Source organism: Cygnus atratus, chromosome 14 (genome assembly GCF_013377495.2).
Source record: "Cygnus atratus isolate AKBS03 ecotype Queensland, Australia chromosome 14, CAtr_DNAZoo_HiC_assembly, whole genome shotgun sequence".
Classification (NCBI taxonomy): Eukaryota; Metazoa; Chordata; class Aves; order Anseriformes; family Anatidae; genus Cygnus; species Cygnus atratus.
Window position 1 is genome coordinate 671,598 of NC_066375.1, and position 26,161 is coordinate 697,758.

The 26,161-nt window shown below is 46.6% G+C and overlaps 2 protein-coding genes across 3 annotated transcripts; both read left to right on the plus strand.

Moving 5' to 3' along the window:
• Window positions 1-261: 261 nt before the first annotated feature.
• Window positions 262-4,921, plus strand: GRXCR2 (glutaredoxin and cysteine rich domain containing 2). Its single transcript, XM_035560578.1, has 3 exons — window positions 262-606; window positions 2,883-3,098; window positions 4,742-4,921. The coding sequence occupies exons 1-3, from the start codon at window positions 262-264 to the stop codon at window positions 4,919-4,921; spliced, it is 741 nt and encodes a 246-aa protein (XP_035416471.1).
• Window positions 4,922-6,818: 1,897 nt separating this feature from the next.
• PRELID2 (PRELI domain containing 2) lies at window positions 6,819-25,891 on the plus strand. Of its 2 annotated transcripts, none has more exons than XM_035560690.2 (7): window positions 6,819-6,936; window positions 12,786-12,843; window positions 14,920-14,993; window positions 16,557-16,717; window positions 19,259-19,364; window positions 24,767-24,832; window positions 25,281-25,891. In XM_035560690.2, the coding sequence occupies exons 1-6, from the start codon at window positions 6,862-6,864 to the stop codon at window positions 24,809-24,811; spliced, it is 519 nt and encodes a 172-aa protein (XP_035416583.1). In that variant the 5' UTR covers window positions 6,819-6,861; the 3' UTR covers window positions 24,812-24,832; window positions 25,281-25,891. The 2 variants fall into 2 exon arrangements, with proteins under 2 accessions (XP_035416583.1, XP_035416584.1); XM_035560691.2 differs by lacking the exon at window positions 6,819-6,936 and adding an exon at window positions 7,072-7,317.
• Window positions 25,892-26,161: the final 270 nt, after the last annotated feature.

The following is a 26,161-nucleotide window of genomic DNA, read 5'->3' on the forward strand; positions in this document are numbered from 1 at the left end:
TTCTCATTTCGTAGGCCAGCCTGTCCACCTTTCAGTAGAGTTCAGCAAAACTTGCCTTCTATTTCACCACCACAGATATTTTCTCTTTGTGAATATCTATCAATATTTAATACAGTGGTGTCGGTTTTGCCGTAAGATGAGAGGAACTACTAGAAACCTTGAATTATACATGGTGTGTCTGGGGGAAGCTGAGGAGAGTTTTCTTTTGGACCCAAAGCTCTTTCAGTTGATCTCCAGGACCTGCGACTTGAAATCGTAATCATGGATGAGCACCAGAAGAAGCTCAGCCAAAGGCACGAGGGAAGGCCCCGCAAAGTGAGGTTCAAAATATCATCAGCCTACAGCGGTCGAGTGCTAAAACAAGTCTACGAGGACGGGCAGGAGCTGGAGCCCCCAGCCAAAGAGCAGTCTCGGCGTTTCCTCCGGCACAGCTTTGAGCCGGGGAACCGTCCCTGCGCGGCGGGGGACGCGGCAGAAGGCAGGCTGTGCCCGCCAGCCAAGCTGAGTGCCCAGCGGATCAGCATATTCAAAGAGGATAAGAAATACAGCCTCGCCAGCACCTCGCCTCTCTTCAGCGACTGCCCCTCGAGTGACGGCCACTGCAGGGTGAGTAACGCCCAGCCTTGGCTGCTGCCTGTTTTGTAGAGTAAGATGCAGCATTTCCATGTGTTTCAATATCTATGCAGAGTAATCCTAATGCATCGAGAGCAGTCAAAAGTAAGGTGGATATTATCTTAATTAGTTATATTTTAAACATAGAAGTTGCATGACTTGAGCTGGCAAAAAGGTTAGTGCCCCTGGCAGCCTGCCAGTGAGCCTCAGAGCGAGTCATGCGCATCCTCTGGAAACTCAGAATTACCCTCCACCCGCTTTGAAAACCCCGGCTTAGTTTCACTGGATATGTTATTAACATATAATTAACACCACTGATATAGAAGTGTCCTTTTAGCTGTAATAAAAAGCAAGTACATGTGTAATATATGTTAAATTGATTCATATACAGGGATTACGTTCATTTTCTTGCCCTGTCAAATTAGACTTATGTTATTTTTTACTGCTATTTGGTTTTATCAAACCTCTACGTACCAGCCAAACAACCCATATAATAATGGTGGTGTATCAGTACTGTTGATAACAACCATGTTACCCTGAAACACAAACTCCAAATGAAGTGCACTATTGATATATTGATATAATCAGCAGATTTGTGAAATTCAGGGTGAGTCTGCTCATAAAAAAATGATAAAAAGGAAGACAGCAAAAGGTAGCTAGCTTGTTCAATCAATACATCAGGCCTTTCCCTGGTAGACACCTCATTTCAAATCCAGTTCAGATTGAACAACAAGCAGTTGTTATTCAGAGACTGGTCTGTCCTTTGCCCAGGACACACCTTGCACACACCATCCCAGTCCTACACTGGCTTTTTGGTGGTATCGCCCCAGATGCTAGCAGAAAGGTCAAGAATTAAGAATGTCTTCAGGGAGAAATTTGAGTACACCAACAGCTGAAACATACAGGAAGTTGTACTGTCACCTGCTGTGGTCTCTTGAATAGTCACTTTGACCACAACTAAAGGGACTTGGGAGTGCTTTATAAAGCATTTTATGTCTTAGTTTAAACATATTAAAAGTCTATTGGTGCTAATCAAGGTTTCAAAGTTGCATGTAGGAACACCAGACTGCTGATACTTGAACTACACTTAGTTGATACACCGGGCATCTATAACCGAAAATATCAAACCACTATGAATGTCTTTTGCCCAAAGACAGAGCACTTACGTGATCCTATCTCTACCATTAATTTGTTCTGCATTCTTGGGTAATACTCATCTCTATTCCCTAGTCTCCCTAACCATAAGTACTTTGAGTAATCGTGCTATCCAATATCTGTTTTGTTTTGTATCAACATGCACTCAGTATTTGGAGACACCACGTCTGCATAAGAAATACGAGGTGTTTAAAGCCTTCTGCAAACGGGCAGGGTTTGAGCTTGCTGCCCCTCCATGCTTCTGCTGGTACAAAGCAGCAGGTGCCCGGTTGCCAGCAGAGCCATCAACCAACCTGCATTGGATGATGTGAGTCTGTCACGGCATTTTCTTAGGAGAGCATCTCCTTTTGCATCGCTTCTTGACACTTATACAGAGCGAAATATGAAGAGTGTGTAAAAAAATAGGCTATGGTAACTGCCATATGATACCTGGTAAAATGCTAAGGGAAAGAGGGACCAGGTAAGCAAAATGCTGCTTTCAAAATGTGTTTGACCAGACCGAGGTTAGTTTAAAAATCATTAGAAAAGAATGCAAATTCGAGTGTCCCCATGAATGGTTATTTACACCGGCTGTTAGGAACAAAATTTTGCATTAGAAAATTAGATTATTTTTTAAAAATCATCTGACCGCTTTGCCAGCATTAATAAATGACAAAGAGAAGTTTTCTTTTAAATCTGAAAAACCCTACCTATTCCAGTGACATTCAGTTGAATGTCACAGTCAGGATGGGGAAAGCTTTCCGGGATGTAAGGTCTCACTTCAACCCATCTGCAAGAAAGGAAGAGTGCACAGTCCTAAGGGCAGTGGAGCTGGCATGTAGAGAAAAGCCACCTCTGCAGTTCCAGGTGATGGTTGCCTCTTTGGTAGCATTCGGTAGGGTTTGGAAGCTTTGACCCAAAGCCTGGGTGTGAGCTGGCAGCCCAGTCTGTCTGTCTTTCCATCTCTCCTCCCCTGTGTGCACCGTGCTCTGGAGGGCTGTGGGAAGCTGGCCTGTGGGGCAGAGCCAGGCTAGGGGAGGCCAGGCAGGAGGGATATTCTTCTGGGAACCCAGGGATCGTCACTGTTTGCAGAGCGTATTCATACAGGTGAGACATTGATTAAGATCCTTCTACAGGCTTCCCCAATCATAGATTTTGGCAAGATCATCATCTACACAAATAACCTGAAAATCATCCGTGCACCAATGGACCAGAAAGAGCTCATGAGAAGAATCATCCAGACTGAGGGAATAAATGACTGGGCCTTCATATACCAGGAAAGGAAAGACAGAATTGGCACTGGACATAAAAAAGAGGTGGAGAAAAAGGTTGCCTGCAACCAGTACATGCAGGTAAGTGATAATGGAAATTGCTTTTGTTCCCCAAGGCTTTTGGGTCTAGCAGTCCCAGTCAAACAGCTCAATATTCCCATCCAAGCCCCATCTATGTCTGTATCTGACACTTCAACTAAATTTGGATTAAAAGCATCACTTTGTTCCTCTTCCAGCATGGAGATAACTAATCAGTGCTGCAGCACAGTTTGCACTCTGGGGACAGCTGCTCTGTTTCCAGCGTCCTCATGTCTCCCACTTGATGTTTCCCTCGGAGATCGCTGACATTTATGTAGTTTGGCTTAGGTCCATCTTTCTTCACTCTCTCCCAGTGGAATAAGAGCAGGCCTGAGTTTCTCCAGCCTGACAAGGCTAAACACAGCTGCCGTGTGGCTGAGACTGCCTGGGGCTAAAATTTTAATATCAGCTGAAATAGGATTGTGTCTTCCCTGTATTTTCTCACGGGTTAGTCTTTGTTGGTCAGAATCCCAATTAGTCTGACCATAATTTGATCCCACAAAACAATGCTGTCATGCGGGGTAAATACCAAGCATTACAAATTTACCAACCTGAAACCAACCTCCTGTGCATAATGCAGGTTGCCTTGGATGCTCTGCAGCCATGAGCCTTGCTTGGGGCTCACTTATGTAAAGTACCCGCGAAAACTGAGAACAACCCTGAGAAGCTAAGCAGCATTTTTTTCCTTTGTCAGTATTGAAATAAACATAATTTTCAGAAAGAGGGCTTTAACATAAAAGCCAAGATTCATCTCATCTACTGGCAGAATTGCCTGTCTGAGATATTTGGGAACAAAGAGTAAAATCTGAAAGTACCAAGACTGTGGATTTTTTTTTTCCAGAATAGTTTTGGATTCTTTATGCACTGGTAATAGAAATATTCAATAAGATGACCAAACCACAGGAAGGTTGTTCTCCTGAGAAGTCAACTAATTTAGCCTATCAAATTACCATGTAGGCACGATGTAAAGCATACCTAGCACTAACTCCCATTATCTTAGTTTAGGCCTTGTTCTGTTCTGCTGGGTAAGGCAGCACCGCTGCACAGGAATGATGTGGGCCACTGAACTGACACCAAAATGGTGAACCTGTGCCCGGGTATGTTCTTCCTGGTGCAGATATTTAATCACTTCTGGGCTCTGTGGAAGTAGTGAATTTTAAGCTGAGATTTGAAAGAGGCTGGCAGCTCTGGAGCAAGTTGCAGGCACAAGGGGAAGCCTGAAAGAATCCACGCGTGTGTCAGTGCTGGGGGACTGGCGGGGGCAGAGGGTGAGGAGCAATGCACGAGGAAAGGAAGCGTGGCTTAACACAGAGCTGGTAAAATGGCCACATTAAGAAATGACAGGAAGATGGGGGAGCTATGCAGGCCCTTGCAAGAGGAGAAAAGCTGAATTTCGAGGTATTGTATTTCAAACTCAGGCATGTTAACTTCTCATTTTGTAGAAGTATCCACAAATTGTCCGCGGACACACAGGAGCCTTTACCTTGGAGATCTTGCTATAGAGAACCAAATGCTATTGGCAGAGTGGCATGTCAGGAACCATGATTACTTTAAAGACCAGAGGAGAGAATTTCCTGCTTTCAGCTGTTACTGACTTTGATGTCTGATATTGAGTACAGATTTTGTTCATGATCTTTCTGTTGCAGGAAGGCGATGCTGAACACACTTGTTCCCAGTGTAAAGGATCAGGCTCTGCTCCTTGCTCGCTGTGCCATGGAAGCAAGTTTTCAATGCTAGCAAACAGATTCAGAGAGTCCTACAGGGCTCTCCGATGCCCAGCTTGCAATGAAAGCGGCCTGCAGCCCTGCCCGATCTGTGCTGCATGACCAGAGCTGCAGCAGTCTACAAGCACCGCACTGATATTTTGTTGAGAACTTTGAATTATTTCATCTTCAAGCAGCCTTGCTCTAATAGAAAGATTTTTAAAGATGAGAAAGGCGCCTTATACACGTCTCACCGTAAATGCGAACACAGCACCTCTGCTACCAACTGTTCCTCTTGTTTGTTGCACACATCTGTTCAACTTTTTAATCAGCCCAGACCCCGTTTTGCAAACATGCTGCTTGTAGCCCTGTGGCGTGAACATATCCAGGCTGCTACATGACACGATCTGTGCTTAGATGTAAAGAACCTGTGTAAATGTCTCCTGCATCAGGAGCTCGGCCTAGATCTGCTGGCACTGCCCGTCAGTGCTGTTGGGAGCCCAGCACAGACGGATCCCCGCCAGCAGGCACTGTGGTAGCACAACAAAAAGCAGCAGCAGAAGGCGCAGCTTGGGCACATCGTTAACAGTCAGGGTGTGAAGTCTGTTTGTATGACAGCGGGGAAGAAGCGGAGTGGTGCCTCCTCTGGGTTTTAATTTGCTGAACATTTTAACATTACACCATCTTTTGTGATTAACTCTGAACTTGCCTTGCAGTGTCACAAGTGTTTCCTGAAGATTTTGCTGATTCTTACATCTGCTTTAACGGACACGATGATTCCTGTGGGGTCTGATTTATGGGGGGAAACTGAAAACTCTTCCCAAATCTGGAGCTATAAAAATGCACAGTAATTTATTATTATAAATAGAAGTTAATGAGTTTTTAGCCTACTTATGAGGAAGTGCTGAACTAAAATTCCCCTCTCCAATGCTCAGCACTTTTCAGCATCAGGCTGGTGGTGAGCAGGATTTCTGTTGCTTAATATTAATCCCATGTTGTAATCTGCAAGAGGTAAACTCTAATTAGTTGAGGTGAAGCAATGATGCTGAATACTTTGCAGGCTGCCACTGGTGGTGCAGAACACAAGGGCTTCAAAAGGTGGAGGCTAACAGGGGAAATGTTTTTTTTTTTTTTTTTTTTCTTCCCATAGCATTAAATCATTACATTTCATATTCATGAGTAATGGTAATGCAGCCTTAACTCGCATATTACCTCTGAGACTGACGAGTTAAGAGACTGCTCGCACATTCTTCGTGCTGAGGTTGCAAGCCTAGGCAGGGTAGTTTATGGCCAAGTTTCTACTTCTCTGTGGTAGGCTATAAAATTTCTCCCCAATACTTAAATTACTAGAAATAATGCCCTTATAGCTCTTAGACTTCCATACGTCTCCTACTGAAATTTTTCAGTGGGTACCAAGGGCTTAATTAAAAATAAATACAAATATAGCAGATACTTGATTTGCTTCATTTATCACGCCAGGATCTGCAATATGTATAAATGTGGCCCTTTGGGTATTAACTGAGGGCAGATGAGACCTCAGAAATCAGGAATTGATGTCAGGCAGCTCTCCCCCTGCAAGCTGGCTCGTTTGATCTCAGTCTGTCGGTCTCATTTAAAAGTTTGCCAGCTTAAGATAAGAAAGAAGCAACTAGGCAAAGCTGTTGCCTGATACTTGAATGTTTACAGTAAAACTAGATGCAAATACGCATTTACGAAGTCAGTATTTATTGTCCTCCAGCAATTACATCGCTTCTCGGCCACCAGCACTCCTCCCGGCCGCACCAGCGCGGCGGAGGCCCGGGGGCAGGTACCGGCGCGGGGCCGGGCTGGCCGGTTTTCCAATACACGCTCTGATTTCACGCGGGGCTGTTTGATCGCTCCTGGGGCTGCTGTGGGCGCCCCCGGCTCCCCGCAGCACACCGCCCCCGGCACCGCAAGGCCTGCCCGCGGCGGGGCCCGGCCGCTGCCCCGGGGCCGGGCCCGCAAGATGGTGGCGGGGCGGGGCGGGCCCTGCGGCGGGCCCGCGGGCGGGGCAGGAAGGGGCGGCCGGGCCGGGCCCCGCCATGGGGGTGACGGTGGAGGTGCACCGCGTGTACCGGTACCCCTTCGAGCAGGTGGTGGCCAGCTACCTCCGCAAGGTAACCGCGGCCGCCCCGGCCCCGCCTCCCCGCCTGCCGCCGGGGCTGCAGCGCCTCACGGCGGCGGCGGCGGGGCCGGCAGCGGGCAGCGGGGTGTGCCCGGCCCCGCCTCGTTGCTCGGGGCGCCGCCGCGGGGCTGCTCCGCGTGTCGGCGGCGCTCCCCGCGGCCCTCGGGGCTCGGCTGCCCCGAGGGGCCCGGCGGTGCGGGGCTGTGCGGGGCTGTGCGAGCCGGGGGCTCGGCCGGGAGACCCGCGCTGGGTTCTGCCCCGGCCCCCGTCACAGCTCGGGGCGACACGCGCGGGCCTTGGCCTAGCGGGGCAGTGCGTTCGGGAGGGTTTGCAGTGAGAGTGTTTTGCAGCGGGGAAGGCTGCGTTAGTGCAGGTAGGTAGCGTTCCCGTGTGGGATCCATCCTCCTACATTTTCCTTTTGAATGCTGCTGTCTCAGACCCAGCCTCCGAGCTGTGCATCAAAACTGCCCTTTCTGCTGGTGTTTTCCTTGAACAATAGCACAGAAATAGGGATGAGGTGTAATCTTTATTAAAAACTGGTGCTGGGCTTTTGCCCTCTGGCTGCGACCAGTTCTTAGGAGCACCGAGGTGAAAAACAGAGCAGGCCCCATGATGTTTGGTTTGGCCGCGGGTGTTTAAACATTAACGATAGAAGTGAGCGGCGGTGTAGCACGGGGTGTTTCCTTGGCACAGAGCCCCGAGGGTTTGTGGACATTTTTGTCAAGACAAGATGTTTAAACAAATGCTGACTTTGGGCTGAATTCACCCTTGTTGCAGCCGACGTACAGGCGAGGAAGGACGTACCTGTGCTGTGGGCAGATGCCGGTTCCCTGTTGCCCGCTGGCAGAGGCCGGGCTCTGGCGGAGCCGATGCCGAAGGGAGCCCAGAGCGCATCCACCCCTGGCAGAGCAGAGCCCACGCGCCCCGCAGCAGAGGCAGCCCCGGCGCGTCAGCGGTGGGTGACGGCCGGCAGCGTGCTCCTCGCTGGCGGGCAGAGCGCCTCTTGCTAAGGAACTTTGCATGGGAAATTGTCAGGCCCTTAACAATGGGATCGGTTTTATGGGTTGTGGTTGGAGTACAAAGCTTTTCATCCAAGAAATAACAAGCTTTTTTTGCTGAAAGCTTTTGAAGACTGCGTTGAAACTTGCTGGGGTCACCAGGCTTTTGCAAGTGGTCTCGGTGGGGTCAGTTTCTTGTCTTCATTGCCAGTTTCACGGGATAATGACTGACAAGATACATAAATCTCTAAAAGATGTGGTGGCATGTTTTTGTTTCAATTGACTGCCTCTTTTTTTCTGGTGTTCAGCTCATTATAAAAGGGAACTGAATCCCTGTAGTGGTGTCTTGGCCTGTAATGAGAACCAAATATGTTTTATGTGGAACTCTTACAAAGGAAAAATTCAAAATTTCTTCGCAGGCTGAAATGCCAGAATTTTGAGTAAAAATGCTTTGTCTGGACTCTTTCTCTTCTGTTTCTCTTAATCATCTACAGATGTTCTTTTCTTGTCCTAGTACAGGACTTTAGAAAGATGCATTTAAGGTTTCCTTCAAAAAAAGAAAAAAAATGGCAAAAAAAATTTTTTTGTTTTTGTTTTTGCCCTGCTGCAGAAAGCCTGAGCTATATATTTGGCAAGCTTGGGTAGTCAAATTTACTAACCATGTAGTTTAGACTGCCACACTATGGCTGACTAATGGATGTGCTTTGAAATATTAATTTGAAAGCTTTGAATGAACTTGGAAAAGAAAAGGCAGGAGGCATCTTTTGCTGGTTTTCATGAGTGTTTGGGAGCTAGCCGTCAGAAGAGAAGCAGAGTTCGTGCTTTTCATTGTGAAAGATACAAACCAGAGTAAAAATACACATAGAAATTGTATTCGGTAGTATACGTCTATATGACTTAAGAAGGGCAGTTGGAGATGAACACTGAGGCTAATTATCAACACCAGAGGCGTAGAGCAGAGAGGTTAAAATAATCCTCGTTTGTATGTGCCAGCAAAGTGCATCACTTGCTTTTAACCAGGAATTCAGTATGATTGAAGGATTGTCATAGTTACTCATAAATCCCATAGTTATGATTTTCAGTGCTCCCGATCCTGTTCTTTCTGTCAAGGTCCTGCAAGTTGAACCGCTGAGTGTTGTTATGTTGCAGAACAGGGTGGGAAGGTGCAACGGGGCTTGCTTTCAGAGGAGACCACAGTCAGGGTTCTTCAAGGGCACGTTTGTGTCAAGTCATCTCCTGGCTCACAGAAGTCCCATGTATTGCCTGTACTGGGGCATTTTCTGTATTGACTGCATCTTACAACCTCTCTCGATTGATCACAGAAGTCACGAAGATCACTCAGACTATGGAAGGAGTTGGTGTGTTTTGTTCCTCACCCCCCTCAATCCTCTTCCCCCTTACACACCTTTCAGGTTAGGTTTAAAGCTCTGCTGCACTCCGCAGTAAAGTTTTCACCCAGCTTCTCTGAAAGTGTGCCCTTACTGCAGAATGTTTTCCTCCACTTTGATTAAGAAATCAGTGGTCATCAGACGGACAGCCTTCTACATCAGATACTGAGGTATATATTTGGATGTCAGTTCACAAGTACACTGGAAAACATTCTGCCTATGTCATGTATTTCTCGAGAAACAGGATCCAGGTCCTGCAGCACACGGCAGTCGTGGAGCACTGCTGGGCTCCATGGACGATGCTGCCCACATTTCCAAGCCCTGCCGTAGCTCCTGATGGGGAAGGGCAGGTAGTGGCCCAGCTCCATCCCTCTTCAGGGACGTGCTGAGTGAGGTGGACACACGGTGGTCCGCAACGACATCTTTCTGTTGTGTTACACCTTTTGGACACCTACAGCGTAGATGAGGGAAAATCCCACTGGTAAGGTGTGAAAGAAGTTAAAGCCACAACTTCCGATGTGCCTGGGTTCTCATGCCCAGTGTCCAAGGCAGAAATGTGGCATTCCTGGACTGGCAGGGAAGGGCGCGCTTACTGTGCCTCTGTAGGGTGCGGGGCCCGGGAGCTGTGCTCTGCTCTGCCGCAGGGGCCGCTCGGTCGTGGAGACCTCACCTCGGACTGAGCCCACGAACAGTAAATCAGACTCAGTTCAAGTGTGACAGATTGATTTGTATTTGAAATAAATGTATCCGTATGTGAAAGGCTTATGCATTTATTGATTTTTATTGCAGTAAGTAATCTACGCAGTGGGTTTGCTAGATTTTTTTTTAATTCACGTTTATTCACAACCACCACCTTTCCAACCCAGTAATAAAGTGAAGGAATGTGGAAAGGTTTAGCTGATTTTGCAGTGTCACCGCTTCATTTCCTTGGTGTTGAAAAAGAATCAGAATATTTATGAATTTAAATATTATTATTTTTTGCAAGTCTTTGAAGCTGTCATTTTGATTTATGTGGGCTCCATTTGATCTTGCATGTAAAACCAGCCCTTCATTGCTTTGAAATATTTCATTTTCATACAAATCATTATGTGTAACCTGCAGTGATTTCTCTCTGCTGCTAAACACAGTGCTGCTTTTAAAGGTCTGCTATTTCCCTCAAATAACTTCTAAGAAACATCACTGTGGTTAGAAACTGCTGCTTTTGATAAATGATCTTATGCATTCCAGTTAGGAAAGGCATGTAGGGTCTTAATTCCCTGGATTCAGAGTGATGACTAACGGAATCAATTCTGTTTGTTGTTACTTATAGAAAACAATCGATACATTTGCAGGAAGACTGAGTAAGGGCACAGGAATTACTCCGGTTTTAATTGGCAGTTTTTTGCAAATGGGGAATGGAAAGCTTCAATTTCAGTAAGCAGTGAAATGTGGCAATAACTGTGGTAACTGCTCAGGTACCGTGCTGGAAATGCGGAGGGATTTTCTGGATATGGGACTCAGCTTCTGAAATGCTGTTCGCGGGTGCCACGTTTGTAGCTCTAAGTCTCTAAAATGGACTCGGCATCTTTGAGAAACACTCATGACTGGCAGCCACAGCTAAAAAAGAAAAAAAAAAGCTTTTTAAAGACACTGACGAAGTCAGTTTCACAGTTTCTGCTGCTGATGATTTGTTTGGGGTCTCCTTAGAACGACGGAGGGACGGACGTCTCTGAAATAAGCAAATCGGGAGTCTCCCTCCTCAGAGGTGTTCGGGACCTGTCTGGAAGTGGTCCTGGGTGGCCCAGCCTGAGACCCCCCCGGGGTCCCAGCCAACCTCAACCCTTAGGGCGTTCGGAAGTCACTGGAAGGCAATTTACTGAGGGAACTCGTTGGAACTACCTGCATGTGCGGCGTGGATACGCAGCGGGGTTCCAAAGCCCGAGGAGCGGTGGCGGTCCCTGTAGCGATGGCAGCGCCGGGGCTGTGCCCAGGGGGCAGCCTGTGGCCCTGCGGGGCTGGTGGGAGCCCTCAGCGCGGGGCCGGGCCGGGCACGGTGCTGGGGTGCCGGGCGCAGCCCTGTGAGGAGCGGGTACGGCAGGGCTGGGGCTCGCTGTGCTCCGCTGCCCTCGGCTGTAAGTCCGCGGGGAGTGGAAACCTCGCAGGGAGGCTGGGGCAGGCTGGCAGGACTGCTCCTGTGCGTGGCAGGCTCGCCGAGACGTTACATCTGCTTGTGGACTTCTAATGTTATTTCCTTTTCTGAGCCGTGTAGGAGATTGAGTCTATTTCTGTTTAAGTACTTGGGTAATAGAGCCTGCTATTTAGTGAAAGATTTATGTAAATGGTTCTCTGTTTCACACGATTGGGCCTTACGGAGTGTAAGTTATGTTGATAATGCAATTATGCCAGTACTGCCATTTCAAAGCAGCGTGTTGTAGGGAAGACTCCAACTTCTGTGTAGAACAGGACTTGAAAACCTTGCGCTTTTGAAGTCAACTTTTGTTCTGCAGCGAGAAGCAGCAGGAGAGCTGGGCTGTAGAGCAGCCTCTTCTGGAGTTGTCGACCTTTTTAGCTCAGAACCAAAGATTTCTTTTATGTCAGAATTTTGGAGCACCTGTTGTTACGCATTGTAATTGCATTACCCAAACTCATTTGGTCTTAAAATGCAATTTCTCCACCTTTTCTAAAGCTCCCTATTATGTTCAATGCTGATTTTAATTTGATGTTCAGTATTTCTCCAGCCTGGCATTTTTATTACCATGGATGCTACAGTAACTTTTGAGTATTATTTGAGTTCAATACATTTTCTTGTGCTTTAAATTTTAGATTTTGTTATTGACATGAGTGTTGGTTGCTTTGTGTAGTGGAAGTAAGGTCCTTGTAGCCCTGTCTGTCTCGTTTCTATCCAGAGGGCTTTTATAAGTTCCAAGATAACCGTACATCCTTCGCAGTCCCGGTCTTGTGCATCCATTCCTTGCATAGCATACTGCCCTGCAGGCAACCTGCACAATTTAGGCATAATTCCCGTGCGCTGGGGTCCCGGACTGAGAATCGCTGGGGGCAGCTGTGAGGAAGGTGAGGCCGCGGCGATGCCCTCGGTCCTGCACCCAAGTGCCGGTGCCCGGGCGCTCGGCACGCTGCCTCTGCTGCCTCGTGCTCCTGGAGCTGTCGTGCTGCCGAGAGGCGTGCAGGGTGCGAGGGAGGTGTCTGTGTGCGGCGTGTGGCACCAGCTGGAACCTCCCCTTCAGGCGTTTTTTATCCTAGCGGTGTTGTGGGTTTTCTCTTCTGTTCTAATCTTACTAAGCTAGTCTTACTAAATTCTTCCTAATTTGAATGGAGTCTGCAGACTGTTAATGTGAAGCAGCTTGTACCTGCTCAGAGAAGCTCTGAGACTGCTTTTGGCTCTACGAGTGACGTTAGCCGTTTGCTGTTAGCCACGTGGCGAGCAGTAATGTTTACACTGTGCATTTTTATCCCAGTACCCCAGTCCCATGGATAAGCACGTCATGGCTGTAGAAACAGTGGAAGAGAAAACAGGTAAGCTGTCTGACTTTTCTTAAAAAGCTAACTAACGCTTCTCATAACCTTCAGTGTTAATTTTTTAATAGCTTTATTTCAGTAGATGCTGGGCACTGCACACATCCAGCATGCAGGAATCCTAGGCGTAAGTGAGACTGAGAAAATATTTAACCTGCCCCCAAAAGCATGCGTTTTAGCTGGATTAAGCATTTGGATTTTTAGCTTATTCTGAGGCTGTCAGAGATGACTTACCTACTTCTTCTGCAGTACATTCTTCTGCTGTGCGGTTCCCTGGCACTTCTGTGACGATTTCCACCCGCAGTGCTCTGCAGACCAGACGTAAGGCTGCTGGAACTGAGCACGGTGAATGCTGGGGTCAGGCCTCAGGCGCTCCGCAGGCATTTCGCTGCCTCGCTTTGCAGGTCCCTGCCCCTGGGGACGCGTCGCTGTCCCACCGCGCGGCGAGGCGGTTCCAGGACCCAGCAACCTGCGCAGTGGCCCCGTAGGGTGCTGAGAGCCGGTGAACCCGGACCCTCAGTCTGCCACTTATCAGGGTTCCTGGAATACCAAAAGTTAGATGTTACCACTTCCCAGTCGTATTGACAGGAAAATAAATGTGCTCAGGTCGGAGCATGGTTACCAGATAAAGTCCAGTGGTACTGCATGGGGCTGTTTCCCAGTTGCTGAGGTTGCAAGATCTGTTTGCAGTTAGGCGCTTAAAGTAACGTGCCTGTGAAGAAGTATTAAACTGTTACTCGACCACGTGGGAATCAAATACTGTAGGACTTAGCATAGTAATTATTCCCTTCTTCTAAATACTGGATAAGGGATTGAATTCTTATTTGGAATGAAGTAAGAACTTGTCGACTCTTAAGTCTTACTACCAAATGCTTGTTGGTGCTGTTTGTCATACATTTGGAGATGTCTTCTGTCTTGCAGCTCAGGGTTAATGGTGGCCCTTAGTGAGGTTGCTCTGAGACTAAAGAAAACAGAAAATTAGTGCTGTCGTGGCATTTTTTTCAAAGGGAGTAAACCACTCGTCTTGGAGAATGCTTTTCTGTTCTCTGTTGCATGGAGATGCTTCATGTTATTTATGTGATGTGTTTGTTCCAGTCCTGAAAACCAAACCCCATAAACCAAACCCCATGAAGTTTTCATTTCACAGACCCAACCAAATGCTGTTTGAGAACACACTCTTTTATCTCTGACAAGTCTTTAACCTGGGCTGCCTGCCAGTTGGGTTCTTGTGTGGTACTATCCTGAGGTTTCTGTTCTTGATCTGGGTCATTAAATATTAAAAGGCAAAGTGGTTCTAAAAGCCAGCCATTTTTTGAGATAGTAAATAACTGTAATTTGTTTCCTAATAGATAGTTTTGTCCTTGTCGCTGGTCCAATTCAATACAAAAATAAATGTGTAACGAGGCACGGCTGCTCTGTAAGTCTTGCGTGCAGTACGTTTGCCCGGAGAATGAGCTTGAGAATATAAATCGGGGCATGGATAGGAATAAAGGGAAGCTTCAGTCCGCACGTTGGCCCGGCAGCTCAGGGGCCCGAGCGCTTCCCTCGCCCCAGCCATCAGTCGGTGTGCGGCAGGGCAGGGCAGGGCAGGGCAGGGCGCAGCAGCAGCGCCTGGGGCTCCCTGCGGCCACCGGGACGGGCCCTGAAGGCTGGCTCCGGCACCGGGACGGGCCCTGAAGGCTGGCACCAGTGCTGGGATGGGGCCCTGAAGGCTGGCACCAGCCCGGCGCTGCGTGCTGCGGGGCTTGGCCACCCGGGAGCATCGGCACGGGTGCAGGGAGATGTTTGTGCCACGCGCTGGGTGAGGGCGCCGGGGTGCAGCGCTGGGTGCAGGTGCCCTCCTGAGACAGTGCCCGTAGCAGCCTTGCTTACAGCCCTGTCTGGCAAGCAGCAGGCGTACTCGGTTATACTTAAAAAATAAATAAGTAAATAAGTAAAAATCCTACTGCATTGTTAATTTGCCAGCATTTCTGCTTGCACATTTGCTGTCTGTGAAGTCTCGCAACTACTTTTTTTTTGAAAAATGGTAATATCTGCTGCTGTAACTCTTCCCTTCTGACTGACTTTTATCAACAGATTTGTCTACAGGGATTATTTACCGGAGGAGAATTGCAACGTGCAAGAATGTGATTCCTGAAATCCTGAGAAAGGTAACTACTTGGAGAAGTTCAGTCAGGTTGTGAAACCTTAATACCTGCCTGTGGTTTATCTTGTTTAACGGGATCACGTTTCTTAATGATATTTTCTTTTTGTTAGAAAAGTTACTTTTAAAGAGAAGTTGAGAGAAAAAGGTTCCCTAAGAACAGATGTAACTTGAATGGACAAAATTGTAGCCTTGAGTACAGGAAGATGTAAATGGTGCTGGTGGTTACCTTACAGGTGGCAACGGGCTTTTAACTTCCCTACCTGGAAGAAGTAAACCCGCTTTAAACTGTCACCTGGGCCTCGGTGAAAGTGCAGCTGTTCCCCCGCCTCCCCAAGCAATAATCCTGTTGCTGCCAGCTGTCCCGATCCTTGTGTGGTAGATGGTATTTTTGTAAAAGCCCAGTCTCCCAGAACTCAGGAGGAAACTGCATCTGCAACAGAACTCAGAAACCGCACCCGAAGCCTCAGTGAGAAGAAGGCAGCTAATAATAAACACCGGGCAATATTTCGGTGCTGAGCTCATGTTGGATGTCTGATCCATGACTTGGGCCACACTGGGCTGTAGTCTCTTACAAAAAGCCACTCTGTAAAGGAATCCGGAGGGAATTAAAACAATACTCAATGTGCCTCTAGCGTGTTACACGTTAAACGTGGCATCGTAGAGTCCCTATAGAGAGGATAAGATGCAAGTCCTTAAAGGCTGTAGGAAACGTAAGGACCTGGGGTGTGCAGTCCCGTGGTGTTTCGCTCCTGTGCCTGTTGAGTAGCGGTCCTTTCTGCACAGTTCGTGGGAGAGGACTAACCTCGATTTATTATGTGTTTGTTGCAGAGTATCTCGCAGCATACAGCCTGTACACAGAAAAGTATATTTATGTTTACGCGTGGGTAAATAAGTGTTTTTCAAGGCCTGCATGCTTCAAAGTATACATACCTATTTTTTCCCGATACTCTGAAGACTCTGTATGTTTCTGCCTCTAAACTTGTGTTTGTCTTTTCCAAGCCTCACCCGCCAAGGAGAACATATCATTGCCCTATACATGCAGAATGTAAAATAAACCGATGGTGAGATTTCCTTCCCTTCCGCAGCCCACGTTGCCAGATAAAAGGCTCGCCGGTTGACGATTGGGCTCTGGAGGAGGCGGCTGGGCAGGGCAGGGCGCCGGCTCGCAGCGCTTTGGGAGCCTGGGGCCGGCTGGGGCAGGGCTGCCCAGGGGCGTCGCGCCGCCGGCCGGGGTGTGCAGGGGGGCAGCGCCCGTGGCCCCCCCGTGTCCCCATGGCCCCCGGGGGGCGGCTCGCAGGTAACCCCGCGGAAGTGGGCTCTGTCACCCCGGCTGTGAGTGAGCCGTCGGCAGCAGGGCAGGAGACACGAACGGTCAGGTAACTCAGTGCTGAGTAGTCCTGCAAGTCCGGCTGGGGGCTGAGCAGTCCCCATCCCCTCCTCAGTAATCCTCAGTCTTACCCTCTGAGGCTATGAGCGTATGCCAAGTACTGAGAAGTGCTTCTACCCTCTCAAAACACTTTTTTTTTTTTTTCTTTTTTTACCAAAGCTCCAATTCTTCTACTTCCAGGTCAGTGCCTTAAAAGTGCCCGACATCTACCTGGAAGAGGAATCTTGGCTTAATATGCAGAAAAGAAATATGTCTATGAAAACTCACTGTCTCACATGGACACAGTATGCGTCCCTGAGCGAGGAGTCTGTCTTCAGAGAGAGCTTGGAAAACCCGAATTGGTGAGTGCCTGTGTGCCTGCTCCAGGCTGCTGTGGTCCCCTGGCCCTGAAAGTGTTTTCTGTTGCCTTTTGAATGCTTAGAAGGGTCTGAATAACAATTCTTTGGTGACTCTTGACTGTGTTTAAAGCAGCTACTATAAATGTTCTGTGGCTTTCTGCTGGCTTCTTCAGATGCTGGGTTAGGTTCTCTGGCCAGAGCACAAATAATCGTCGGAAATTAATTTTCCATGTGCTCCTCTGCAGTCATAGAAGGCTGCCCCGCTGTTTCTGCACAGCAGGCACAGCCAGAGCATTCACTTTGCTCTCATGTCTACCAGCAGATGCTTGGCTAGCAGTTTAAAAATTACCAGCTACCTCCTGCTTGCCAGTTGTTGGCATGGAGCATTCTCGCTCCCAAACAATTTTTTTTCTCTGGTGTTTGGCCTGCCATGACCCAAAGATGTAAGCTGGCATGGGACTTTGCCTGGGAGAAAGACAGAATTGTGTTTGTGCTGAGTGGAGCACAGAAATGTCTTAATGCATGTTTATGACAAGGTAGGAGTGGAATTTCTAATTCCTGCAACAGTGAAATGAGCAGGTATGTAATACATGCAACTGTCTTTAAAAATAGATCTGTTTCTAGCTGATGTCAACCCCATTAGTTTTTACTGTGCTCTGGTGTCCACTGTAATTAGTCATTACTTCTGCCTTGTGATGTTCCCTGGGAAGTGTGGCAGGGTTGTCCAGCAAGGGCTGCCTGGCTTCTGAAAGCTCTAAGGATGCTTAAGAAAAAAAACACGACTTCAGACAAAATTCAGTTTTGGGGGGTTCAAGCATTTTTGAAAGCCCAGTGCTGGGACTTTGCTGTTCAAGGATATGTTCCTCTTGCTTTTAAAATCATGTTGTTTCAGAAGTTTGCTGATCTCCCCTGTCCTTGCACTGCAGCCTTACAGAGGGATAGAGCCTGTCCCACAGCTTCCTCTGGGGAAGACGGACGTTTCTCTGCACCAGCACTGCCTTGCAGCTATAGGTGTTGGTGCTGCTGGTGCAGGAACTCGGGCTGCCTCAGCTGGTCAGAGCCCGCCGCCCTGTTTTCAGGCCTGTTCCAGGTTAGGAAGGATGCTGTCCTCGGCGTGTTGCTGCCTCTGCAGGCTCGTGCAGGAGAGCTGCCCCCAGAGGCAGGCGCTGCTGCTTGCTCTGACCGTGAGGCGCACTGGCACTCGGGAAAGTGGAGAAGTTTAAACGGGGTTGTGTAGCTGGGCTGCCAGCAGCACGGTGCAGCCTCAGCAGTGACGCAGCCTCTTCCCTGCCTGCTGGGCGAAGCTGCCCCTGGAGGCAGGCTGTGCGCTGCTGCAGGGCCCCCCGGCCCCCCGCAGTGCTGCCCCTCCTTGGGCATCGGATGTGACCAGCGCTGGCTGGCGAAACGGGCGGGTCTGCCATGGGAGTGCCAGCTGCGTGCGTGCCTACAGCGATGGTTACGTTGCGTGTGATGCGTGAGCGGTGCCCTGCAGCACGGATCGGGGTTAAAGATCTCCCGTACAAAAGCTCCCTCTCGTGAAGGGCCAGGCACTGGATGTAACTTCTAATTTAGTTTTGAAAGCCATGCAGGCTTTGGAGACCCTCCTTGACACTACCTGAACAATATCGCTAGACTTTTTGTACTAAAGGCGCTTTAATTAAACTCCCATCACGAAAACAATTAGACCAAATTTGCCGTACTTAACTAGTCAATAATTTAGTAGTTGGGTCTCATTAATAGACTTCACCCTGTGACTGTGTTGTAACGATGCAGCATTGCCAGCTGTGTGCTACAGAAATCAATCTGAGATCAATATTTTCCTTGAGCTGCCCTTTTTGGTCTCCGAGAATGGTGAAACAGCAAAATTAGTAAGTCAATCCCAGCCAGCATAGCCGGGCTCAGGGGTGCCCAGTATTCACTGCTGACGTCCGTCCTGTGCCTGGGGGGAGGCTTCTCATCTGCACCAGCTCCTTCACTTGAGCTCCGTGCACTTTTCTTCTTGATGGCTTGCGTATATAAAAAGTGGTTGTAGCCTGCTGGGGGCGTCGGCGGTGCCGGGCTCACGCGAGTGCTTCTGTGGCGGGAGTGGGAAGTTGTTCACGTCGGACCTCTTCCCGCTGTTATCACTGCCTCTGTCCAGCTCGATGTCCCGAGGACCCGTAGAGTCACACAAGCTTTGTTTGCTGTTTCTGTGGTGGACTCCCATGAATTAGAAGCCTGCGCTCTGTTGCCCGCAGGTTAAAGCGCCTTGCTGGTTGAGTCCTGCCTCACGCGAGGCGCGTGTCGGCCGGAGCTCGCTGGCGCTGCTGCTCCCCGGCACTTGCAGCAGCTCCCGTCTCGAGCTGCTCCGGGAGCCGTGCTGCCCGCGACTGGCACGCACCTCGTGCTGCCCCGTGCGTGTGCCTCCGAGATCCTTGTACAAAGTGGGGGGGGGACGGGGTGATGCCTTGCTTGGGAATCAAGACAAAAAGGTTCTAAACGTTTATGTTTAGTGTTTACTAAGTAGGCAGAGAAATAAGTTGGTGTTATGTTCCCGTTTTGTAGGACAGACTTCACACAAAAAGGCAGAATATCGGTTACGGGGGCCGGTTTGCTCAACCGTGTGTTGGAAGCTTTCGCTCAGTCATTCTTAAAGCAAGGCGTGAAGAAGGTAGGTTTGTCTACTGCCTGAACTTCTTCCTAGAGTTACATTCTAAATGTTTTCAAATCACTGCATTGTCTGGGATTAAAACTAAATTGGTGTTTTAAGCCTGGATTCCTTACATCTTTTAATTGTTGAAAAAATATTTGACCTTTTCTTTTGTCTACAGAGAACAAGCAGAACAAAAACGGATTTAGTTTTATTATGGTAATAGTTTTATTTCAGATACATTTTAAAGCATGGTATATATGTCTGTATCAATTTCTGTAATTCATTCTTATTCCTGATTTCCCCTAGGCATTGAAACAGTTTTTCTTCCTAATGTCTTATTGTACCAGCTAATACTGTAATAATAATTTGCAGTTCTATAGCACCTTCACACTGAAATAGTCAAAAATAGGCAACATGAATTTATATCATGTCACACATTTTTCTCCAGTAACATTAGATTTTTTTTTTTGGCAGCTTGATGTATTTACAATAGCCACAGTCAATCTCCCTGTAGCAGTTCTGTATACTTCAATAGTTCTGTCTTTCAGCAAGAATTATGAAAGAGGATAAAAGCTATCCAGTAGTGCATCCCAGAGGAATTAGTGTTCAAAGGCCTCAGTTTCTGGGAGCTGTGTCATATTGATAAACTGGTTTTAACGGCAGTGTCTCCTGTAGCGCTCACTGGGAAATGCAGTTACATGGAAGTCCTGGTTTTGGATATTTGCGACTTGGATAGGTTTGGGGGTTCAGGTGGTGATGAATAAAATGTTTAAAATTTGTACCTGCTGAAAAAGGAGCAAGAGAAGTAGCTGAAAGGAGTATTTAGTTAAACCTTTTTGATGTAAAGATAAGTTTTTTTTTTTTTTTTTTTTTTTTGCCTCCCACACAGTTTGTATATTATTTCAGATGAGTGAAAGCATATGCTTGAGCCTGAAAACATGGCAGTTTCACAGCTGGGCTTATGAATCTTATGTGTGCGAGACCATAATGAACCTACACTTACCGTTATCCCATTGTCATTAGTTTTTAAGTTATCTAATGGAGAAATTTGTTGTTCAGGTATACTTAGAAGTCCAAAATCAGATCATGCCTTATGCCATTCTTCAATTTTTCATGGGGACCGAGCCGTTAGTACTGGTAAAAGTTCTATTTTAAAAATGTATTTATTTTTATTTTTGATTTTAATGTGTCCGTACCAGCGTCCTGTCTTTCCTCCCTTTGCTTCAGTGGGTATGCGAGCACGCAGCGTGGGCAGCAGCCTCAGCCCTTCCCCGAGCATCGCTGGGAGACTCCTCGCTGGCAGTGCGCTGGGCAGGCAGCTCAGCCTCTCCCTCCTGGTTTTGGAGTCTGTGCCCCAAGAGCTGTGGATGGAAATGTAGTTCAAATCGCAGCATGACCATTTGTTCATTTGCTTATTCTTGATAACAGTAAGATCCCTGTTGTTGCTTTTTAAAGTGGGGGAAAAAAAAAATGAAAAGCAGACAACTGTGCTGGTGTAAGCAATGAAGCAATAGCTGGGTAATGAAACCCGTCCTGCAAGCTTAGGGCAGTGCAGAGCTAGCAGATGAGACAAACTAGCTCACAGTATATCTCAATGCCGCATTAGAAATCCTTTAACAATTTTGGCTATGTCTGCAGAGCTCTGAAAAACACAAACGGGTGTCTGGTACACATGTACAGACTTGCCTGTATTTGTTTTTTTTCTCTGTAACTTCGGTCTCTCTGTGGCAACAGCTGTGTGTATGCATTTCATTTCCTTTAAGCTGCTAGATAGGGTTTCTTTTGTGGCTTGGCCATAGAGTAATTTTGAGATGCATTTTACCCAAATGTAATAAACGGCAACGCAAAGGTGTTATATAAAGGTATAAAAGAAATGTCGCGTAAGTGACAACGCTTGATAAACGTTCTCTGGGCTTCCATTGTGGCTGGTTTACTTCTTATCTTCGGAGCCCGGTCTACATCCTTCCTAACGGTCTGATCAAACAGGTGCTTTTCTTGCACCCGGTACGCTTGGTTGGGAAAGGTAAGGATGTTGCTTCCAAAGCCGAGCCATTATTCCTGCTTTATCTCCTCAATCCGGACAGCAGTGCGCTTCTCCATCCCTGTGATGGAGTAAGGGTGTAAGAAAGCAGTGGGAGGCAGCAACCCGTGTGGGGCAGAGGAAATGGAGAAGGGAGTGAGCTACCTGGAGAGCAGGAGAAAATTGTGTAGTAATCTTAAACTTTGTGAATGAATACAAGAAAACAAATCTATTCACACAATCGGTGTTAAATATCTCTGTGTTATAGAATGAGAGGGAAAAGTTAGGATTAATAGAGCTATTCTTGGACGTGAAAGGCAGTGATCTTTTTAATCATTGTGTTTGTTACTGACATGAGTCTATTCTGTAGTGGTTTTTTTTAAGGCATGATAGAACAACCGTGATGTTACTTTATTCCAACTGTGAACAAAACAAACAAAAAAGATAAAATTCCCCTTCCCTGCTTTTGTTTGTAGAAGTCATGGTGTGTTTTGGTGGAAATTGCAGCATTTATGCTTTTTTTTTTCTTGCCTGTTCAGAAAAACTATTAATGAATGATACGCACCCAGATAATGGCCAATAAAACTTTCCTCCTGAATAATTTAAATGTCTGAGCAGATATGCCAGTAAACCCCAGCTGCCAGGACAGCCTGTTCTGGGTCTGTTGGCGTGGGTTCTGGCTCCCTTTGGAAAGGGAATCGCTCTGCAGCGGGCGAGTAAAGGCTGGAGGAAGCTTCAGGCCAGGGGGGGTGCTGGAGACCAGCAGTCAGCTGGTGCGTGTGTGCGCCCGAGGGTTCGAAGCTTAAAACACAACCTGATCATCCCATTTTTCTCTAAGTTATGATGATCTCTGCTAGTGTTAAGCAGTACCAATGGCAAAATTAGGAGTGATTTTAAGGCTGCATAATGAAGGAGCATGTCTAGCAATACATCTTTGTTATATTGATATATGTTTTATCCATTGCCTCTTAAATGTTGCAACATTTCTGTGCAACATTTCTGTCATTTTCACTTTTTGATTTCTTTTTTATATTCCTTTTCCATTACTCAAATATTTAAGGGGTAGAAAGTAAAGAAAGGCTGTAACGTACTGTTTGGTAAATGGAGCTGAGCTCAAATAACAATATTTAACTGAAACATGTTTTGTCATGGTTACAACAAGAATGCAAGGTATTAGGTGCTCTTTTCAGAGGCAGCAGAACATTTTCTGTTAGTCTGTTAAAACGTTACCCTGCTTTTGTGCTGGGAATGGAAATGGGCTGTGCGCCCGTGTGTATTGCCTTCAAATTAAAACAAGCCACTTACACTTTCCTGCATATCGCTTAACCTCTTGCTTAAAACTGAGTGTTTGGAGGTGTGGAGCACATTACAGACATAACGTGTGCTCTCTGTCCCAACCAGCTGGGGTTCCAGTTTGGCTCGTGGCATATATCTGGATACAAACATAAGCTTTTCAAAAGGTCCGTGGTGCGGCAAGCTCCTCAGCCTGCCATTTCAGGTTGCCCTAGCTATGCTGTCACCCAGCTGCTGTGTCTCTGTGCCCCCTTTGCTGTGCAGCGTGCTGTCGGCAGTGGCAGGGCGGCCCTTGCTGGAGCAGTCACCCAGAGGCTGGGCTGGAGTCCGCAGCGCTCTGGCTGCGTGGGTGCTTCGGGCTGCTGCTGGGATCCGTGGCAAAGCACGGAGATGCTTACAGCGCGTTGGCTTCTCAGAGCAGAGGAGTACCTCCACCTTTGAAAAATGGAACTACTTTATGGCTTGTCAATCAAAGAAGCTTTTAAGCTGTAGCTGTAGAGGTGCAGAGTTTAATGGGTGGGCAATGTTTGCTCTGCATTTCGAGAGCATCATTGCACTCTAAGTAGTGTAAATTTAGCTCCTTTAAGCCTGATCTCCTGGGGCTGAGATTTAAGTGTTTGAACTTTAGTTGAAAGGAATATATTGATTAAGCTTTGATTTAGTCATTCCTTGCCGAAAAGATACTCGGTAATGAGTTGTACCTGCCCTTTTGTATTTTTATTCATTTAATGGATTCCCCTCTCATTCCCCTTTTCTTCCTCAACACTTTTCTGCCTAAAAGTCTGCAGTGCTACGAGGAGAAATAAAAGAAAAAGCAGTTGTCACACTGTGAACATAATTGACTCAATAAATAACATTTTTAAATTCCCTAGGCAAACCTCAGTCCTCACGTATGTCAATTAGTGCTTTATTCTGCAAACAGTGGCATGTCTGGTTTAGACTGATAGGCTAAGGTAGTCAGCTCACTGCCTTCTACAGAGAGTAGCCATGGAAGAGGGACTGGTTTTCGTAGATAGATCTTGTCCGTCTGTTATGGAGATGTGGAAAGAAGTTCTCCTGACCTATTTGTTAAAGTTAATTGTCTTTTTTTGTTTTCTGTCATGATGGCTCCAACTGAGAACCCCCTTTTCGTTTATCTTGGTAAACAAAGAACATCCTAGGGTAAGCCTTAGTCCCACTCAGGTTATAGCTAAACTCCAGGCTTGCTTCTTGTGTCTGCAAGATCTGACCAAACATTAGAAGCAGGGCTGGCAAATGATTGTAATTGTCGTACAAGGCATGGGGGAGGGAGGGATGTTTTAGATTTTCTTCTCTACAGTGACTGGTTTTGCTTTTCCACCAGATGCGAAGCTGCTTATTCTCACTTTGTACTGAACCTTGAACTTGAATTCATTTCAAAATAGGGAAGAACTTTGTTGTGGAGCAGTTTCTAGCCCTGATACGGGAAGAGCACTTGGTACCATCAAAGCTTCCCCCAGATTTTTAGGTGGCTGCTCTGTTGCCAGCACTGTAGTATACCCAAACAGTTGTTGCTGGTTGGTAAGCACCTCGGGCTAATCTGCATTGCACCACCCCACTCCAACAAACAAACAAACAAAAATCCGAGATTCAACCTAAACTTTGCTTTAATAACAGCTTAATGTTTGACAGTTCCTCTTCCATTCACAGATCAGTCCTTTAGAAGAAACATTCGCTCTCGTGGTCCTCTGATGGTGTATTTGACTGTGTTCAGTATTTCTTTCCTGCATTATAGAAATACTCATATGTAGAGCTTTGATTCTCATGTACCCGATCACTTGCAAAGAATACAAGTGACAGTATTTCCATTTTAAAGGAATTTCTCATTCTCATTCCTAACTGAGTGGCCTGGCTTCATGCTGCCTTGCCTTGGAAAAATGTGGAAGCTGCAAAGAGTCTTTTGTCTTCTCCAGGTTCGTGTCTGAGAAGTCTGCGTTGTAAGTGCTGTTTGTGCTACATTGAGCTAGTACAGGATCATAAAACACAATTCATTTTAGGGTTTTACTGGTATATTGTGGGGCCGTTCTTTCTAATGTATGAAATAGTTATATTGTGTGTAAAGTTGGCATTTATTTGTGCTTTTTTTCAGGGTATTAAAATAATGGAGACACTTCTTCAGGAGCAGTGTGGTTGATTGCATTCTTTATGAGCTATTGTAAGTGCAGCATCCATCTACAGATGAGGAAAATTGTTCAAAGCTTGTGATAGCTATTGCACATTGTGGTCTTTGTAATTCTACAAATAAACATTTTTTTTTGTCCGTTATAAATAGCAGGCAATTTTTATGGAATTTTCAAGAAAAATAGTGATCTACTACTGTGTTAGGCTTAACATAATTCAGAAACTTTGGAATAGTATTCATTAAGTTGACTCTTGTGTTCGGTCTTCTGTCCTCTCCTCTCTGTGAATATATGAGTGTGGAAGTCTTGGTAAAATAAGATGTTGTTTCTGTCTAAAGATTTCCTCCTGAAAAGTAGTATCTTCGAGGTTTATCCGTGGAGGGAAAGTTTGGTCAACTCTTTAAGTAGCTTCAGAACAAGAGCAAATGGCTATTGATTACCTACTAATAAATGTTCTAAAACCTATTTTCTCTGCTTTTGCAGGAGAAAATGCATCTGTGTAGTTTCCTTGGAACAGCGTATCTTCATTGCCATCGGAATTCTGTGGCTGTTATCTGAACTTTGCTGGTGCCATTTTATTGAGGAAAGAATTTGATGTGCATAGGAGAAAAAGACTGTAGACTGCAAACCTGTTACAGAAGACTAAGGAATCACTATTTAAGGGAATGTTGATCTTGAAAATCATGGAGAAACAAATGCAAGCTTGGAAGCAGCAGCATCTTGTGAATTTGTTCTACAATCTCTAGAGACTAAGCCTTCGATAAGGGAACGCAGAACAATAAAATAAAATAGCCCTTGTTGCTATGAAGAGACCCTTGTCTCGTCAACCAGTTGCTTTGCATCTTATCAAGGGAGGTGCAAGCACGCCCCGTGTGCTGTTTATTTCACAGCTTAATTCTGTGGGGTAGAGACTTCATTGTACAAAAATGAAGCGCAACTTCAACAGCGGAGTAGGGTTACTATTCCCTGCTTGAGTCAACATTGCTCATTATTTCAGCCCTGCTTGCTGTGTTGGAAATGTTTGGTTATTATGCTCCTGCCAGTGTGATTATTTTCACTTGTAAGACATGCCTCAATACAAGTTTTAAATTACATACATCTGAATTCTTTCAGGAAGTATTTTTCTCCTGTTGCATCTGAACAGGGGAAGAAAGCCGTAGGAAGATTGGTGAAGTGCAAGAAAAGTTCCCAACAGTGTCTCATTTGCTTTTCTTCCTTTTGTTATGTGCACTGCAACAGAATAGTTTTATTTCTAAACTATCTTTGAAAATTCAGGTAAGCACAGACCAGCTTCGATACCTTTACTGAAGTTGGTTGACACCACACTTGAATTCAGATGCCTTGAATTCAGCGTTCTTTGTGGA

Coding starts and splice junctions, on each gene's coding strand:
- GRXCR2 (XM_035560578.1), top strand. CDS start 262: ATGGATGAGCACCAGAAGAAGCTCAGCCAAAGGCACGAGGGAAGGCCC. Junction 607..2,882: donor CGAGTGACGGCCACTGCAGG/GTGAGTAACGCC, acceptor ATCCTTCTACAG/GCTTCCCCAATCATAGATTT. Junction 3,099..4,741: donor CCTGCAACCAGTACATGCAG/GTAAGTGATAAT, acceptor TTTCTGTTGCAG/GAAGGCGATGCTGAACACAC.
- PRELID2 (XM_035560690.2), top strand. CDS start 6,862: ATGGGGGTGACGGTGGAGGTGCACCGCGTGTACCGGTACCCCTTCGAG. Junction 6,937..12,785: donor TGGCCAGCTACCTCCGCAAG/GTAACCGCGGCC, acceptor TTTTTATCCCAG/TACCCCAGTCCCATGGATAA. Junction 19,365..24,766: donor TAAAGCAAGGCGTGAAGAAG/GTAGGTTTGTCT, acceptor GCTTTTTTTCAG/GGTATTAAAATAATGGAGAC.